Source organism: Dinoponera quadriceps, unplaced genomic scaffold, assembly GCF_001313825.1.
Source record: "Dinoponera quadriceps isolate SergipeBrazil2010 unplaced genomic scaffold, ASM131382v1 scaffold367, whole genome shotgun sequence".
Taxonomy (NCBI): domain Eukaryota; kingdom Metazoa; phylum Arthropoda; class Insecta; order Hymenoptera; family Formicidae; genus Dinoponera; species Dinoponera quadriceps.
The window spans coordinates 2456647-2472650 of NW_014554712.1; the positions used below are offsets into that span (position 1 = coordinate 2456647).

Here is a 16004-nt window from a genome sequence, read left to right on the forward strand (position 1 = left end):
AAGGAGTAAAGGACCATCCATCAATCTGTATTATAATTAATGAGGAATGAAACTTCAATTAGCCGGAATTTTCGATATTTATCGGGAAGTTATTTATTGGGAATCGCTGCACGTCGATCAGCTAAATAATTAAGTCACAGAGTCGGCTTAGAGGGGCCGATAATGGGGGATAAAAATTAGACATCGACGATTTTCGACAAACGCACGATCGCCTTAACGCCTTAACGCCGATGCTCGACAGCAAATGTTGATCGACATATACAGGCGACGACTCCCGTCTGTTCTCGTTCTAATTCATTCAGACACGGTGTATCTTAACCGTTGCGAGAAGACATCAATTAACCATTATACGACGTGTCGTCGGAGTTGGTCGTCGTGTTCGCCGAATAGACGATATCGTTATGAATAATTAAATTTTATCACTTTGCCGCGGCGGCACAACGTTGCCGTCGACCTGCTGGAAATTCGTATTCTCATCTGGCCGGGCCGCTTTTCTCGTTTTTCTTACTTGCCAACTACGTGACGAACCCGGACGATATTAAGTCGACGATCGTCGACCGGCAGAAACCGCGACCGGCTTCGCCGCGCACATTTTAATTATTCTCCGCGGCCTGCGTGAAATAAATGTCACGAATCCAACAGGAAGTCTCCGTGACCCGGGATATTCGGCGGTGCTGCGCGCACCGGCGGAGTCGCGCTCCCAAAATAACGAGTGGTATCGATTGCGCTCTTCGTTCCGCACACATGCACGCGTCGTTCATGCGCACACACACACACGAGCGCGAAGGAAGCTCGAAAGCACGCGTGCATCGTATGCACTTTCGTAACGCGATCGGTCGAAACAGCGTAGCGCTATCTTTTTTATTCGATCCCTCTTCGAGATGTATATTTCATAGTTTCACGTTTAAACATGTGCGACGTAGATGATTGTCGCGATGTTTTTTCTTCTCGCGCACTCACGAGGAGGGCAGGAGAGCGATGTTTCCATTCGGTCGCTCGCGGTGGCCCAGATTGGATTTTTAAACGTTCCCTTCGTACCCGGAGAATGGATGGTTAGATCATCGCTTTTAATGAATTCGCACCCGGACCCGGGTAAAAGTCGGTAGCGCTTTTGCTACCCGCTCGCGACCGGAGAGAGACACTCGCGGTCGATAACGAATGACTCCATTTGCAAAAGTTTCTTCCTTCTAGTTTTACGTGACGCAATTACGGAGAGTCGAGACCGCGAAGTGGAAACGACCGCCGGTCCCATCGCGGGAACGTTTGCGCCAATGTATAACAGTCAAACTTCGGTAAAAAGCGAACCCATAAATTGCGTTGTTCCATAAAAGATCAAAGTGAACGATCGAGCGAGCGAGCGAGCGAGGCAGGTGATCTCGCGGGAAAAATCGAGAGGTGGAGGAAACGTGTGGCGATCTCGGCGCGTACTAAACACATGGTGTCGACTTTCGCTTCTTGCTGGGAAGCGACATCCCAAAGTTAACCGGAAGCTCACTGCTCAGCGCCGTACTCTCGGCGCTTCGTTCCTGTATATCTTAAACGTCGATTAGACGCTCACTGTTTGCCTCAGTTTCTCTCGGTCGAGTGGTGTTTTACAAGTACGCGTGCCAAACGGCGAAGCCTGAGAAGTTTATCGGCGCGAATTGATTATACCCTCACGATCCACAAACACACGACACCTAAGTCACCGGTCGTTATTGTAATCATGCGACGTTTATTGCCTCAGAGCCCCTTCGTCCCGCAAAAGGCAAATATTGTGAAAGACAATACGGCGCGTTGACGACGCATACGGCGACCGCCGGTGGTCTCTCTCTCTCTCTCTCTCTGTATGCATTCATTCTCTCCCCGGCCGCCACCACCCGACCGTCCTAGCGATTTCGTCGCATCGATCTCCGGAACGGTTTTGTTCGTAGGGCTTCGCAGACTAGACCGGCAGTAAATTTTGATCCCGATCGCAGCCTCCGCCGTTCATTTGACTGCGGACGAAACAACAAACGCCACGTTGAATAAATGCACCGCGGGCGTATTAATCCTCCGGACGTGACGACTGCATTATGGCCCGAGGGAATTTAGTGAGACACGCTGACCCGTGGGGCTTTAATGGCGAGCGGTTATGGCAGATATTCGCCGTTATCGATTGCTTCGTGCAACACCCCACTTACCGCGCAATCGCGCACGCAAGTAAGAAGACATTGCGAAATTCGTCGTTCAAATTTTCCTATCAGGCCCGATGATGGAGATGGATCGGAAGACCGCCGGGATCCTCCTCCCGCGAAGTCGGAGAACTTGAGGAACCCCGGGATCTTTTGCATAAGAAAGATATTCTACACTCGCGTGTCTTTCGGCGAGAGCCGCCGGGAATATCCGATCTATCCGGGGTGTCGGCGCGGCTCTTCTGGTATTTTCAACGTGTTATCTTTCGCTAACGAGGCGAGAAAGGCGCGTCTTATCGCTGATCTCGCGAATAATTTCGCGCGGGGATTCGAATGTCACGGATATATGTATTATATAGGATGTCTCAAAACCAACGTATGCCCGTAGCACGACAGATCCTTTCGGAACATTCCAAAACGAAAGTTCAGCTACGAAAATGCCCAGGCATCGGTAGTTTCCGAGATACACTACAGTACAAAATAAAATGTTAATTTCAACATTTTCTACATGTCGACTGACATTTATTGGTTGTCAGGAGGAAAAAGGAGAGTTTCCCGGAAGTGTCTTCAGACGATCTCGAATGTTGTTTTATCCAAATATCTTTCTATTTGCAAGTGACACGCGATATTTCTCAACGTGTCATTTCTCACCTATGACGTTACGAATCCAATATGGTCGCGGCGACTATTTCGGAGTCTCAAAATAGATGCGTTTATTTTGGAACATCTTGTATACACATCTTGTATACACATTGTCATTATCGAGTTCTTCATACAGTAACTATGTACTTCGTCATCGAACGGAATAGACACGTGTGACGAGAATTTCCAGCAAACTTTTTCGTAAGATAGCACACGGGCGAAGACGCTATTGTGGTGTGTTGTAATTCTCGAAGGTACGGAAATGCGAGTCCGCTTCCTCGTGCACTTCTCGAGATAGAAACACTGACGCGCTGTTATTATTCCCGCTTCGCGTCGACGCTCCGCTCGAACGAGGCGCGGTCATAGGGAGGCGGCAAGTTCGCGAGACATTTTACGCGATTCGTACAATATGCGACGATGCATCAATTAGCGCTTAGTAAAGGCGCGATGACGCGTGGTTATGTAACGGACTCTGCTAGCGATCCTTCTCCGTTGCGATAATTCGCCCGCCTTTGTCACTTATTATACGCGAAACGAACGATGTTCCCACGAGCGGCCTCTCATTACCATCGTTCATCTTTATCCGCCCGATTCAACCCAGTCGCCGCTTCTCTCGATATTCTTCTACATTTTTCAAAGGAGATTCGACGCTGCGCTTTGATTACCGCTCCAGGAACGGAGTAACCATCCTCCGATGAGCAACGCGTCGTCGAGTATCCGATTTCCCGACATTATATTCGGAAGTGCTTAACCCGCGCGACGTTAACGAATCTGGTATCGATGAACGTTGACGGCGTAATTAATTACTTAGCGCAACTTCGCGCGACTTCTCCTGCGAGGGATTATCGCGCCTCGAAGGAGACAGCAGAAAAGAGACAGAATGACACTTCGTCCGTGTCGATGGCGCCTTCATTCGAGGAGGACGTATTCAGAGTACGGCGTTTTGCACGCGCGTGCAATCACGACGACGAACAACAACGACGACGACGACGAGGTTGCGACGGAGGGAGGATTAATCGGGAGGGAACGCTTAACAATCGCACGCCATTATCTCCCGTGGTCCGGATTCTTTTCTTCGCGCGTAAGGCAGTAACGCCCCACGATCGGGGGTGAAAAGCACGCCGTGGAGTGAGAGAACCAGCAGAAGCGCCGGGAAGAACATAATAGCGAGCTGAGCGTCCTATTCTGGACGCGTATCGAACGTTAAATATGCCTGACATTTTAGGCTATATGCCGGATATTTTAGGTTAACCCTCGGAATGGCGGAACGTGAACGGAAACAGGAATGTAGCGAAAACAGCGAAAAAAAAAAACAGAAAGTAGGGTCGTGAGTATAATATGTAAATATATAAATATGCATTCGGTTTGATTAAAACAAGGAATGCTCACAGAAATCGTACGGAACGATAAGCAAGAATACATTTTTCAAAAGTATATTCTATAATAATACAATAGTCGCGTCATGAATGAATCTTACTTTTTCTTGCAAAGGTTAAATATGCCTTCCTGATTTTCAAGCGGAAACAATGTGAGACTCGCGTGACTGAAACGAAACGTAAAATCAAGGATGTATCGCCCATTACCGAATTTTCGGTAGAATCATCAAGGGAGCCACTGATAAATTTAATAAGTTAAAAATGGCGCGAAATTAAAAGTAAAATCTCTCAATGGAAAACCATGTATTTTCCCTGACCGATCGCAGAAAGTTTCACTGAACTCACCGGACGCTTGCCGAACGCTCGTCGAAAAGCGGGGAACGTATCTTCACGGAGGACGCGATGTTGCACACTGCGTTTGCGACGTAGGTGGCAACGAACGGCGGAGATCGCCGGATAAGATATTCCGATGATGTTAGATTGTGCCGACGAGCGTTCACTCCCGGAGACAGAGAGAGAGAGAGAGAGAGAGAGGGAGGCGAGTGCATTCGTCCCATCGTAGTTTATACTAGGGAGTTACGAGTTTCAAATCTTATAGCTCGCGCTGCTTATCAGAGAGCGGTTTCCGCGCGGAAGCTTGAAATTTAACCCTTTATCGAACGCGTGCGCAAGGAGTCCTCGTGAGATTTCAGCCCGCTCTCTGTTGCGGCTCCTTCCGCCGTATCCTATTTTAGTAATAAGTGGAACACACCGCCGACGTGTGCAGATCGCGAGAGCTTATTTTATATATATGAGAGCCGAAATGCAAAATTTAATCGCGACGAGGTTCCGCCGTCGAGGTGAGAAGACACACCGAGGAGTCTAGTATCACGTTCTTACGTGCCGAAATACAACGGAGGGATTGTTGTTATGTCGTCGACGGCGATGACGACGACAAAAAGGGGGGAACCATTGCTATCAGGTATCCAAGAAAAAGAAAAAGTTCGTGCGATTCCCTTCTTAGCGATGAATTGATCGGTAATTCGCACGTGTAATGCATGAAGTTGGTATTAACAGAAAATTAAGCCGTTGATATACTCGACGTGCGACTTTCAATTGTTTCAACATTCCATTGTTCGTGTGACGAATCTACAGCTAGGAGGAGACTGCACTCACGTCTTTCAATTTTATCTAAGAATTCGCACGAACTTTTCCCGTCACCTAATATATACATATCTGTGTCGAAAAATAATGAACCCGGCGATGATGTTTGCCGCATTACGTTATCCCGCTTGAAATCCCGCACACTGAAATTTCCAGCACTGTCTGTGTAGAAAATTGAGTGCCTTCCGTCGAATCTTCATGCGAGGATCGATTTAGCGGGCGCGAGTTTCGTTGAAAGGTTCTGATTTTCAAAGAACGCGCGCAGTAGCGCGCAAAAACCGACGATCCTCCATAAAGGAGCGCGCGCTCGGCTCGATGTAAAATAGGTAATTTAGTGCCCGCAGAATTAATTATGCATAAATTTCTGGCTTTCCACGTTTAACCGGGTATTGATCCGCGGTTATTATTACCATATCGCAAATCGAGCGTAAAAATCTCAATGGCGATACGCGACGGCAGCAATCGTTGGATGAGCTTTTTCTCCCTCGCGAGTGCATAAAAAGGTAAATAAGAGATGAAATTTCTCGCGAGGTGCGCTTGATACGACCGATGCGATGTAATTCGTCGATTGCTATATTGTGCAGTTAGACGAAACGCCGAGAATCATATCTAACATATACTTACGACGAAACTAAGTTAATACGGTGGTACAACGCGCGAGGGAGTTTCCGCGAGTTTCTGCAATCAGCAGCAACAGCAGTCCAAATAGCGATTGTTCGACACTCGGCATCGCGATGAACAAGTTCAGGCACGAGTCACGCACGCACGCACGCACTCTCGCTCACTCGTGATTGCCAAGAGTTTTGCGAATTCTCTTCGGGGGAAAACCTAAACTCTCCCGAAGTCTCTCCGTTGCTCGTAAGTCCGCTCTCGTGTCATTTCCGTGTCTTTCGTGTTTAAAAAGAACGAACGATAGGCAGGAGGAGATCAATACAGGGCGCGAATATATGTTATATATACGCGTATACCGATCGAAAGAGAGAGAGAGAGAATATAGGTCACTTTTAAGCGCATTTTTTATTCCGTTCCTGCTGGTGTTATTCGGCGAGAAAAAGCGCCGAGGGGAGAAATTACAGGACGATAGATAAAAATCCCGATGATACCAAGTTGCGCCGGTTTACTTACTCGGCTCACGCAACACCGGAAAAGAGTACCGCCGTTATTTGTTCCTCGGGGATTGCTTATATTTGTTCTCCTAGCCGGTCGATCGGTTGGTAATTCGATAACAAACGTCCACTAGCGGGGGATTCTTATTTCTTTTCTTACTTCTTCTATTTTTTTTGTATATATATATATATGTGTGTGTGTGTGTTGTAATATCGTGTTTTCTGCAATAGATGCAACGGTCGAGCGGGAACTAAATTTCAAGAAATTCGCAACTGATGTATGGACGGACGAATTGAATCCTATTTCGTTGACACGCAGAGAAGCGAGGAATAACTCCGTCAATATTGACACGGTCTGGCATTATTATCGAAATTCTTTGTGCCTGCGCGTTAGCAGTGATTGATCACGAGAAATTCCGATCCAGTCGGCTTGGAAGGTGGATGGCGCTGGAAAATTCGCGGCTTTGCATTTCCACAAAAATATAACCTTCATTACGTCATATTATTGTTGTTTTTCGCTTCGTGTTGTTGCAACGCGCGATAACGCATTACGGTCTGAAAAAACTGTTCCATTTAACAGATATATTCTCACCGTTGTGACGGAGGTGCAAAATTTAATGACAAACACGAGACAATACTGCGTTTATCCCGCATGGATAAATTTTTCGATGCGATTTGAAAACACGAGCGACACTACTACACACGAACACAAACGCGCTTGGAAATTTAAATTACAAATGCGATTATAACAGAATTACTATCCCTCTTATTTCTCCCTTCCTCTCTCTCTCTCTCTCTCTCTCTCTCTCTCTCTCTCTCTCTGGACACGTAATCAAGATTCTATAAAATTCAATTTTAGCACCAGAGATATTACGTTTTATTTTCCCCCCGCAGTAATGTGCCGCACGTAATCTGTTTTTTGTGGTTTTTACTAAACATTTATAAAGCCTTCTGTGTTTAATTTATTAATTAAATGATGGAGTATTTTTCGTCGCGACGAGGGTTTTCATACTAACGCGGTGTGACGTAAACGATGATTGAGATCACTCGACGCAGCCCTCGCTCGCGTATATATCGGCAAAAATGAAATTAGTAAATCTATCGTATAATATAGGAACCCCTTGCTCATAGAATTCCCGTTTATTTATACATGTGCTTCGCGGCATGGCGCAAGTCTGGAGAAACTTGAGATTTTTGGCAACGCTTAGCAGTGCCGCGGCGCGGTACTTATTTTTCTACTTTTCGCTTCTTTTGCTGGCACTTTTCCCCGGTCATCCAACTTCCGACAACCACATTTCGCGCACATACACGAAAATACATGTTTCTAGAAAAAAGTAGCCATGGTAGGTATGTCGCACGACAGGCGCGCGCGTGCGTCGTATAATCCTGAAAACGATACACCGCGCGCGAACGGTAATCTTAAAACTGTAAAATCACGTGCAGCGCATGTGACTTTTTGTAGAATACATACGAATCTCTTTACCTACGTAGAATGCCGCTACAGATACGAGTACTCTGTTCCACTTTCATATAAATTTTTATGAAATTTATATTAAAATATACACATATATATTAAACTGTGTATTCTATGCATATATCGTATATATTTTATTAAGTTCAAATTTTTATTTACTTATATCGCACTTATATGCGATCGGTTTAACTTGATTTTCCCACTTATACGTACGATATAGCGTCTCGTCTCTCGTAAGGTCCCGCGAATTCCTTGCAGTGCGACGTTGAAGCCGCGGCTAAATCGGCCAAAACATTTTTGTCAGAGGGACAACAAATGGTTCTCCCTTTTTCTCCGATGTTTTATATAGAAGGGGAGACCTCTCTCACCGATATTCATACGTATCTCACGAATCAATGGATCCGGGCTCCCGTACGCCGGGATACGCGGTGGCGTAACAATGAGGTATCGTCGCGCGCTGCCGAGCCAAATTCCAGCGAGGCGAGCGTTTTTACGGAAATTAGACGGGCCCGGCCGTCGAGCTGGAACCGGCTTTTGTCCGCTCAGCGCTTTCTCTCTTCGAGTGAGCGGGAACGGGCGATTTTGGACGCGCTTTTGGACACGCTCGTCGACGCACTGTATCCGGCGTGATCGCGCGGACTGATCCGGCACAAAGTAGTAGAACCAGATATGCGGTCGGGCTTCGTTGCGTCCGGGCAGACTGCCGCTCTGAATGCCGACTATTCCGAATGGCCGTATCGGCCTACCAGGTATGAGCCTCAATGGGAACTATCGGATCGTAGGGCCGATTTTCGATGACCGCGACACAGATGTCGCGGACGGATATTCTTGGATATCCCTTGGACCAATGCGTGTCCCCAATACCCCGGTTATTCGTTCATATCGCTCTGTGTTATTCGCCGTTGCCGTACGAAGCCATATATTGTACGGAAGCGCGCGAACTGTACACCTCATCCTTCATTTAAGGAGAGGAACGAGATGCATCGGTCCCCTTTGGACAGAATCGGGACGTCGACGAAAACTCATACGGAAAATAATATGATGGGAAAATCGGCACGGCAATCGCCGCAACGAGAAGCGCGAGTAACCGGTTTTATTGTTGCAAGATGCAACGTGCGACGAACGTCCCGAGATAATGCGGTACCGATGTGTCTCCAGGAATAACCATCGGATACCTGTATTACGGGGAAGCGAACTTCCGCGCGTCTGTCCTCCTCGAAAGTGGAAACAGATGACGGCTGGCAGACCTATCGGTCGGAAGGCAACGGCGCGATGTTTCGAATGGAAATGGATATTGATTTTCGTGCCCCCGCGGCGGAAACGAGCCGCTCGAGGAAAAGGGCGGACGTTGTCTTCGGTCTTTGTTTCGAGGTGAAGAGGACAAGCGAAGACGCGCGGGGAAGGTGTTAAAGCAACAGGCTGATCATCGCCGTCGTCAAGTCCTGCCGCGCCCGATCTTTTCTCGGAACTCGGTCAAGGCTCGACGAAGAAAATATAGAAAACCAACGAACGATAAAGAGACAAATCTGGCGTTCGCCGACCAGAACTGATGCTCGAAGTTAATTAATAGGTCGAGGAGATTTTACGATTCCAGCGGGGCCGCGCTTTCATTTCAGCGAATCTCGCCTCGCCTCCGGAGAACCGCTTCACTCCCCGTCGATTGTTTATCGCTCGTTTTTTCCCATCGTTGCACCTTGGCGCCGCGACCAGTCGTTTATTGTATTCATTCAAATTTATACATAAATAAGTGTCTCTTATTTCGAAGAGAGATAACCGCGAGTTCTGCGAGATGTCCAGGTGAAACTACTTTCCGCGTGGCTCTCTCAGCTTACAACTCGTTCGTTGTGTCGCAATGAGCCTCCCTCTCCCCCTCGTAAGAATGATCTCGCATTCGTCACGCTTCGATTTCGAATTTACATGCAGACGCCGAACATTCGCGTCTATTCGATAGCGATTTGCGTAATTTAAGTTTCCACGTAAGCGCACGCCTCGCCAATTCGACCGTCCCTCCGACCGCCGCTGCCTCCTGCAATTCAGTTTGTCTCCGTGTGAGAAGAAGTACGAGCCGCATTTCGCGTTACATGGAATCCTCCGCCCATCTCGCGAACCGTACTTTCCGGCGCTCCCGAAGATTAAAGGCCAGCGCGGAAAATAGATTCGAGAGTGGGGGGGGGATGGGCAAACGGTTTTACGGTGCGCCTTAATACACGCTCATTACGAATAAATGCTGCTTTGAACAACGTGATGTGGATAGTTGAACTCTCTCTCTCTCTCTCTTATCATTATTATTATTATTATTATTATTGTCTTCTGTGGCTCACGTTTGTGCATTTTCTCATCATATAATCGACTAAAAAGTATATATTGTAACATTTTTCGAGGGTTAAACTCTAGAGCGATTAAAGTATAAAGATTTAATTAAAGTATTTATCTCTCTCTCCTACGCGTCGATAAATAGTTAATCTCGCTAGTTGCTGCACACTGCGGCATTTATTATACATTTATTCCTCGCCTTTCGCCGAAAATCGACCTGGCGTTACGGAAAGATCTTTCTATTCTGCCAGCCCCTGCCAAGAGGGAACCCCCGTTCGCAACGTGAGGAAAATCTAGGAGAACGAGAAATCGCGGGAGCGGTGGTAATGTGCACGCTTAGGCGAAAACTTAAATTACGGTAGTCGTCATTGAATAGACGCAAGCGTTCGGTAACACCGGGGCCATATAAAGCCGAATCGGAGGACTGCTACTTGGCTGTTACCCTGAAATCGCTCGTCCTCGATCCGTACCAATTTCTTCGACTTTAAACACCGAGCGTAACGACCGAAGGGAGGCCCGGCCATCGAAACGCAGTCAGTTTGATGGACGAAAATTCGTACGATCGCGAAAATCGTCGATCCCTGCTGGCATCCCGCCCTTCTCGTACGATCGATTCTCCCGCTCGCTCGCTCTTCCTCTCCGCTCTGATCCCCCTGCCACTTTCGTGCTTTCTCAAACTCCTTTCGGCTTCTTGCACCACGATTTCCAGCTTCAATTTCGCATCGATGGAAGCGCCGCTCGATCCTCAATGTTAGAGGCTCCTCTCTCTCTTCTTCCCCCTTCCTCTCAATCTGCAGTCGATTTTCTCGTGCATCGACCCAATTTCCCAGGTCGGTACGGGCAATTTAACACGGGTCTTCCCTCCACTTCGCCATGCCAGATTGGCGGAAGACCACTTTTTCAGTGCCTATCGCAGGATAAGGGTCAGAACCGATTTTTAAGAGCGCCGCGGAACAGTAATCGAGGGGGCAGCTGAACGAAACCTCCCGCTCGTAGAAAAAAAATCCCTCTCCCCGGCGAATTAAGAGTTTTGCGACAGAAGCGGGACGCGATGCGTGGCGAGCGAACAATGCGCGAAATTAAGTTACAATTAAGTCGCGTCGAAGCCCCGTCCTTCCGGTGGATGTCGTTCGTAGGATACCGGACAGCGAGCGCTGAAAAGCTCTCTTCCGGGGAAACGAAAGTTCCCCCTCCGCCCTCCCCCCACTTCGCACGAAGCAACTTCTCTTCTGACTTTATCTTCGACGCAAGTACGCAGCTTTTTCACGTCGGGCTTTCATTTCACTCGAATGAGCGTTGCGTATACACAAACCCCTTTTCCTACTCTCTATCCACTTAGCTCTCCCTCGTTCGGCGATGCTCGCGCGGTAAAACAGCCCTCTTAATGTTTGCAGCGCGAAACACTCTCGCGAAGTGCAGGCCCCGGGTGCGACATAATTTCGCGTAACCGATCGGTGTAAACTGTTTTTCCGCGTGTTCGCTCGCTCGCGTAAGCCCCGCGTGCAATTTCAGTGACACACGTATGGGACACGCGTGTATATTTGCGAAGTGAGGCGGCCCGTACCGCCGGGCGAATTACCATATTCCCGTGCGCTGCCCCGTGTGCACGTTCTACATGGGGGGGCTTGGCCCAGATTCCGTTCCTCTCTACTTAATAAACAGAGCCTTTAACGTCGCGACGCAGTCTCCGCACTTGAGTCCAGTTATCTTTTATTGCGGATTCCACCCCCGCGGCCGCTCAACGTCCGAGTTTATTTTTACCACGTTGTTGGCGAAATCAACTTTTATTCTTTCCTTCCTTCCGCATTCTGTGTGTCCGTCGTGTCGCTCGTTAGTTCTGACGTTTGCGCGATGTTACATTAACATGAATATTATTCTTGCGCGAAAACCGAAGGGAGAGAGAAAGAGGAAGGGATGGCACGGGGGGGGGGGGGCAANGGCAAAGGAGATGAAGTAACACAAGTGTACCATGTTGAGCTTGCAGCGTTTGCTTTCTAATGGTGCGTTCCGTTATCAAGTTTCGCGCGGAGAGGGAGGACGGGTGCGCGCTTTATTGCGAACGCTCGACGTATCGATCCTCGGCGAGTCGGCGAGAGCACGAATTAATAGATCCGTGGTATTTGTGCAGGGGGAGTGCGCGACCGAGGGAGGGGGAGCAGGCGAGTCCCGGTGAGTCCATTCACGTAAGGGGAGTTAGTTTTCTGAATAGAATTAGCATAATCTGCTCTTCTCTAAATACTCGCTGCGAGAATCTCCGTCGAGTCGTATTTGGTGTGTCTTAACGAGTTAAAGCCTGGTATTCATTTTGTGTTTCGGAACTCCGAACGTCGTGTGTGTTGGTGGGGCGAACGGAACTCGCTTGCGTTAATCATCAAAGCGCAAGCGGACGAAACGCTTCTTCGGACGTTGCCGAAGAGCTGATGTTTCTTCGTTACATCCGTTATATACGCGCGCGTTATGGCTGCCGGCAGGACTGAGATCGTGAGAGAAAAATGCGTCGAGTGTGTCTCGATGTAACAAATTGTCGAATTGCGTCTGAACGACCCCAAAGACTGGGAGGAGAAAGAGAGAGGCGGATAAAGCCTCATGAAGAGTCTGGTTGTAAGAGAGATGGAACACTGGGGAGGGAAGATTTTTAAATCGCGCGAACCGATGTTGTTGATGATGCACGTCCTCTGTGACACGGAGGAAAGAGTGGCTCGAGGTGAAGCGAAGAACGTGTTTTATTCTCTCGTGGAATCGAGCGACCTTGCCGAGAACCGGGAAAATCCTGGAGAGAAGCGCTCGTTTTCACCGGGTCATGTTTGACAGACCTCTCGAAAAACAAATTTTCCGAAACGATCGACAATTCGAATCTCGTCGAGTGATCTGAGAGCGGTTGACTAAACGTATTGCGTGCTCGACGATGCTTGAGAAAGAGAGGGTGGGGAGAGAGCATGTGTATTATTTCGCTTATCTCTGGAATTAATTATCACAAGCTTGTACACATGGAATTGAAGCAACAAGGGGACACGCGAGGACTCGAAGAAAAATGTGACCACGGGAGAGGAGGGGCTTTGCTGTGTAAAGGAGCCGTCACTAAAAAGCGTCAGGAAGAACGAGCGGGAGCAACACCCGCGAGCCGTGAAATATTACGACTATTTATTCAGTTCTTTTAAAGAATATCCTCGGCCAATGAATATCCAAGATCCCGCCAAGACTCTCCCCGTATAATATCAATTTACTTCGTCGAGATCTTGAATCGCCCCCGTTTCTTCTTCTCGCGCCTTCCCGCCCGTGACAAGAAGGAAGCGCCGAATACCAAGAGACCAGACCCCGTATTACCTCGCCGAGTTATTTTCCTTTCTAGGTTAAAGATAACCGCGCGAGAAATTTTCTCTCTTTTTCCCCCCGATGGCATCCGATAGTTTCCGCCATTTATTGACAATTTATAGAAGTCCCGGGGATCCTGCGGACTTCGTATATAGATAAGAGTTTACAGAACTGCTACCGACTATTGGAGATCGCAGGAGATACTTACTCGGCGGTATTACGGCGAAGTTAGCGAAACATGTTGCACATAGAGAGAAAGAGAAATCAACCCTGTGCATTACTCTATGTAATACCTCTTTGAGAAAAAAGTTTCTCCAGTAATTTTACCGGAAGTTAGTTCGCGCCGGCTTATTTCCGATCGATCCGACGACGACGATTATCGCTTACCCGCGATCCTTTGGTGATTTCATGCAATCGTTGACGAAATTAAAATTAAGTTTACGAATCCTAATACTTTTGTTTAAAGGGGAATATTAAAGGGAAAATGTTAATTAATGAAATGAAATATGTTAATTGACACACTCGCTGCTAGCGTGACACACGTGTGACGCATCGATCTCCAGACCAGAGACCAGTATCACACATGTGTGACGTATTACGTAGAAGACTCAATTTGCCTATCTAATACATTTTAAGTGTGCATAAGCGCAAACACGCACCGTATTAAGTAAAGCTACTCAAAGTACAAAGTGGGCTACACACACACACACGCGCGACTTTGAATTTAAACGCGAATGTGTTGAAACGGAGAGAGAATTCGGGGCAGCAATTGCGGACCCTACGATTACGCTACGCGTAACGAAGTGCGGACGCAACGTCACGTCTGATAATTCGCTGTTGATTTTCAGGGTGAGGGGGCATGTTGGTGTGTCGGCGGTTGCTGCTGATCGCAGCCGCGATCGCGGCCTCGATCGAGGCTAGCTCGGCCAGTTACTCCGGTATCTCGTCGGACTACTCCGGATACCCGAGCTACGCGGTTTACTCGGGGGCTACGTCACCCGAGTCCTCGTCGTCGTCGAGCTCGACGACCGGCCCGACATCGGACGTCGCCAACGGCGAGTCGTTCTGCCGACCGTCCGAGTTCCAATGCGGCGACGGACATTGCGTCGCGCAGGACAAGTTCTGCGACGGCGAGAATGACTGCGATGACAAGGCCGACGAGCCGAGATATTGCACTCGTGAGTACCGAAAAACAAAGCGCCGGGGTGAATTGATGTCCTTCCCCCGGCCCGCCTCTATTAGCGCTTAATCCGGAAAATAATAAATCTACCTCCCGGTCGATCATTTTCCGCGGGAAAAATTCATCGACCCTCTCTCTCTCATTGAATCCGCGATTTATGTGCAATTTTGCTGAATAATTCAGTAAAAATCGGCGCGGCACCACCGGAGCTTCGTCTTCGCTGAAAGGGTGAATTTCGCTGGGATACATTAATTATCGTCTGACGACGAGTCGAACGCTCGAACAGCGACGACTTGTTTATTGCGAGAAACGCGGTTTGTGGAAAATAGCGATATACGAAAGAATTGCGCTACTGCGAGGTGGTCGTAATAAAAGGCTTCCGGTTGAAGCGAGTGAGTATATTTGTTTCTCACAACGCGATACACGAATTACCGATCGCGAATTAAAGCTGGAAAGCCGACTCATCCGAGCGTGTGATGTTTTCCGATCATTATCTCATTGCATTTTCTCAATTGCATTCCTGTCGAGAAAACGACGGAGCGACGTTGCGCCAAAACCTATCGATACTACCATGCCGTGTATGTACGTGCGTTCCGCGATATGTCTTAACACGCGAGCCACTAAACAATTCTATATTACACATATAATTTATCGCGGCAAATAATTCATCTATTCATAATTGATATAATAATAATTACACCAACGTCATAGGAAATTTAATCGATTTCGCGACACACAATTACATCGCATTTTCAATCGTTTGAATTTTTAATTCTCGATATAATGTATGTGCATCGCGATAGGATATCGCGGTATATAATAGCGCGAATTTATATCACAATAGTACTCGTAATCCAATTCCTTCGTGGAATTTCAAATCGCTGCGAAACGCACGCACGCCAGACTGAACGGGCTAATTACGCGGACTAATTATCTGTGTCTGCGCTGTCATGGAACGCGCGAACGTGCGAACCCGGGATCTTCAATCAACATTATCAACACTTAGACGCTCGTTTCTGCTGGCGCGCATTTCGCGCGCCGCACGTTGTGTTAGCTTCTTAAATACCGTGTTGTTACCAACACGGACGAGAGAGAGCCTCCGCTGCAAATAAATATTAAATGTGCAAATATAACAATGATTTGTAAAGTTTTCGCACTATATATATATATATATATATATATATGTATTTAATTTCATGAATGTCCAACTGGATGCGCAAATTACACCGCACGAGTAGTTATGAGTTAATATCGTACAAAATAACATTTTGTCGTGTCGCGCTATAATCCGGAATAATTATATAT

The 16004-nt window shown here is 47.7% G+C and overlaps 1 protein-coding gene across 1 annotated transcript in view; it reads left to right on the top strand.

The window, feature by feature from the left end:
- The window catches only part of LOC106741120, a 61374-nt gene that overhangs the window by 33787 nt on the left and 11583 nt on the right, over window positions 1–16004 (top strand). Inside the window, exon 2 of the mRNA XM_014612791.1 lies at window positions 14368–14697. Within this exon, the coding sequence (XP_014468277.1) occupies window positions 14379–14697 (319 nt within the window). The 5' untranslated portion in view covers window positions 14368–14378. The remainder of the gene's footprint in view (window positions 1–14367; window positions 14698–16004) is intronic.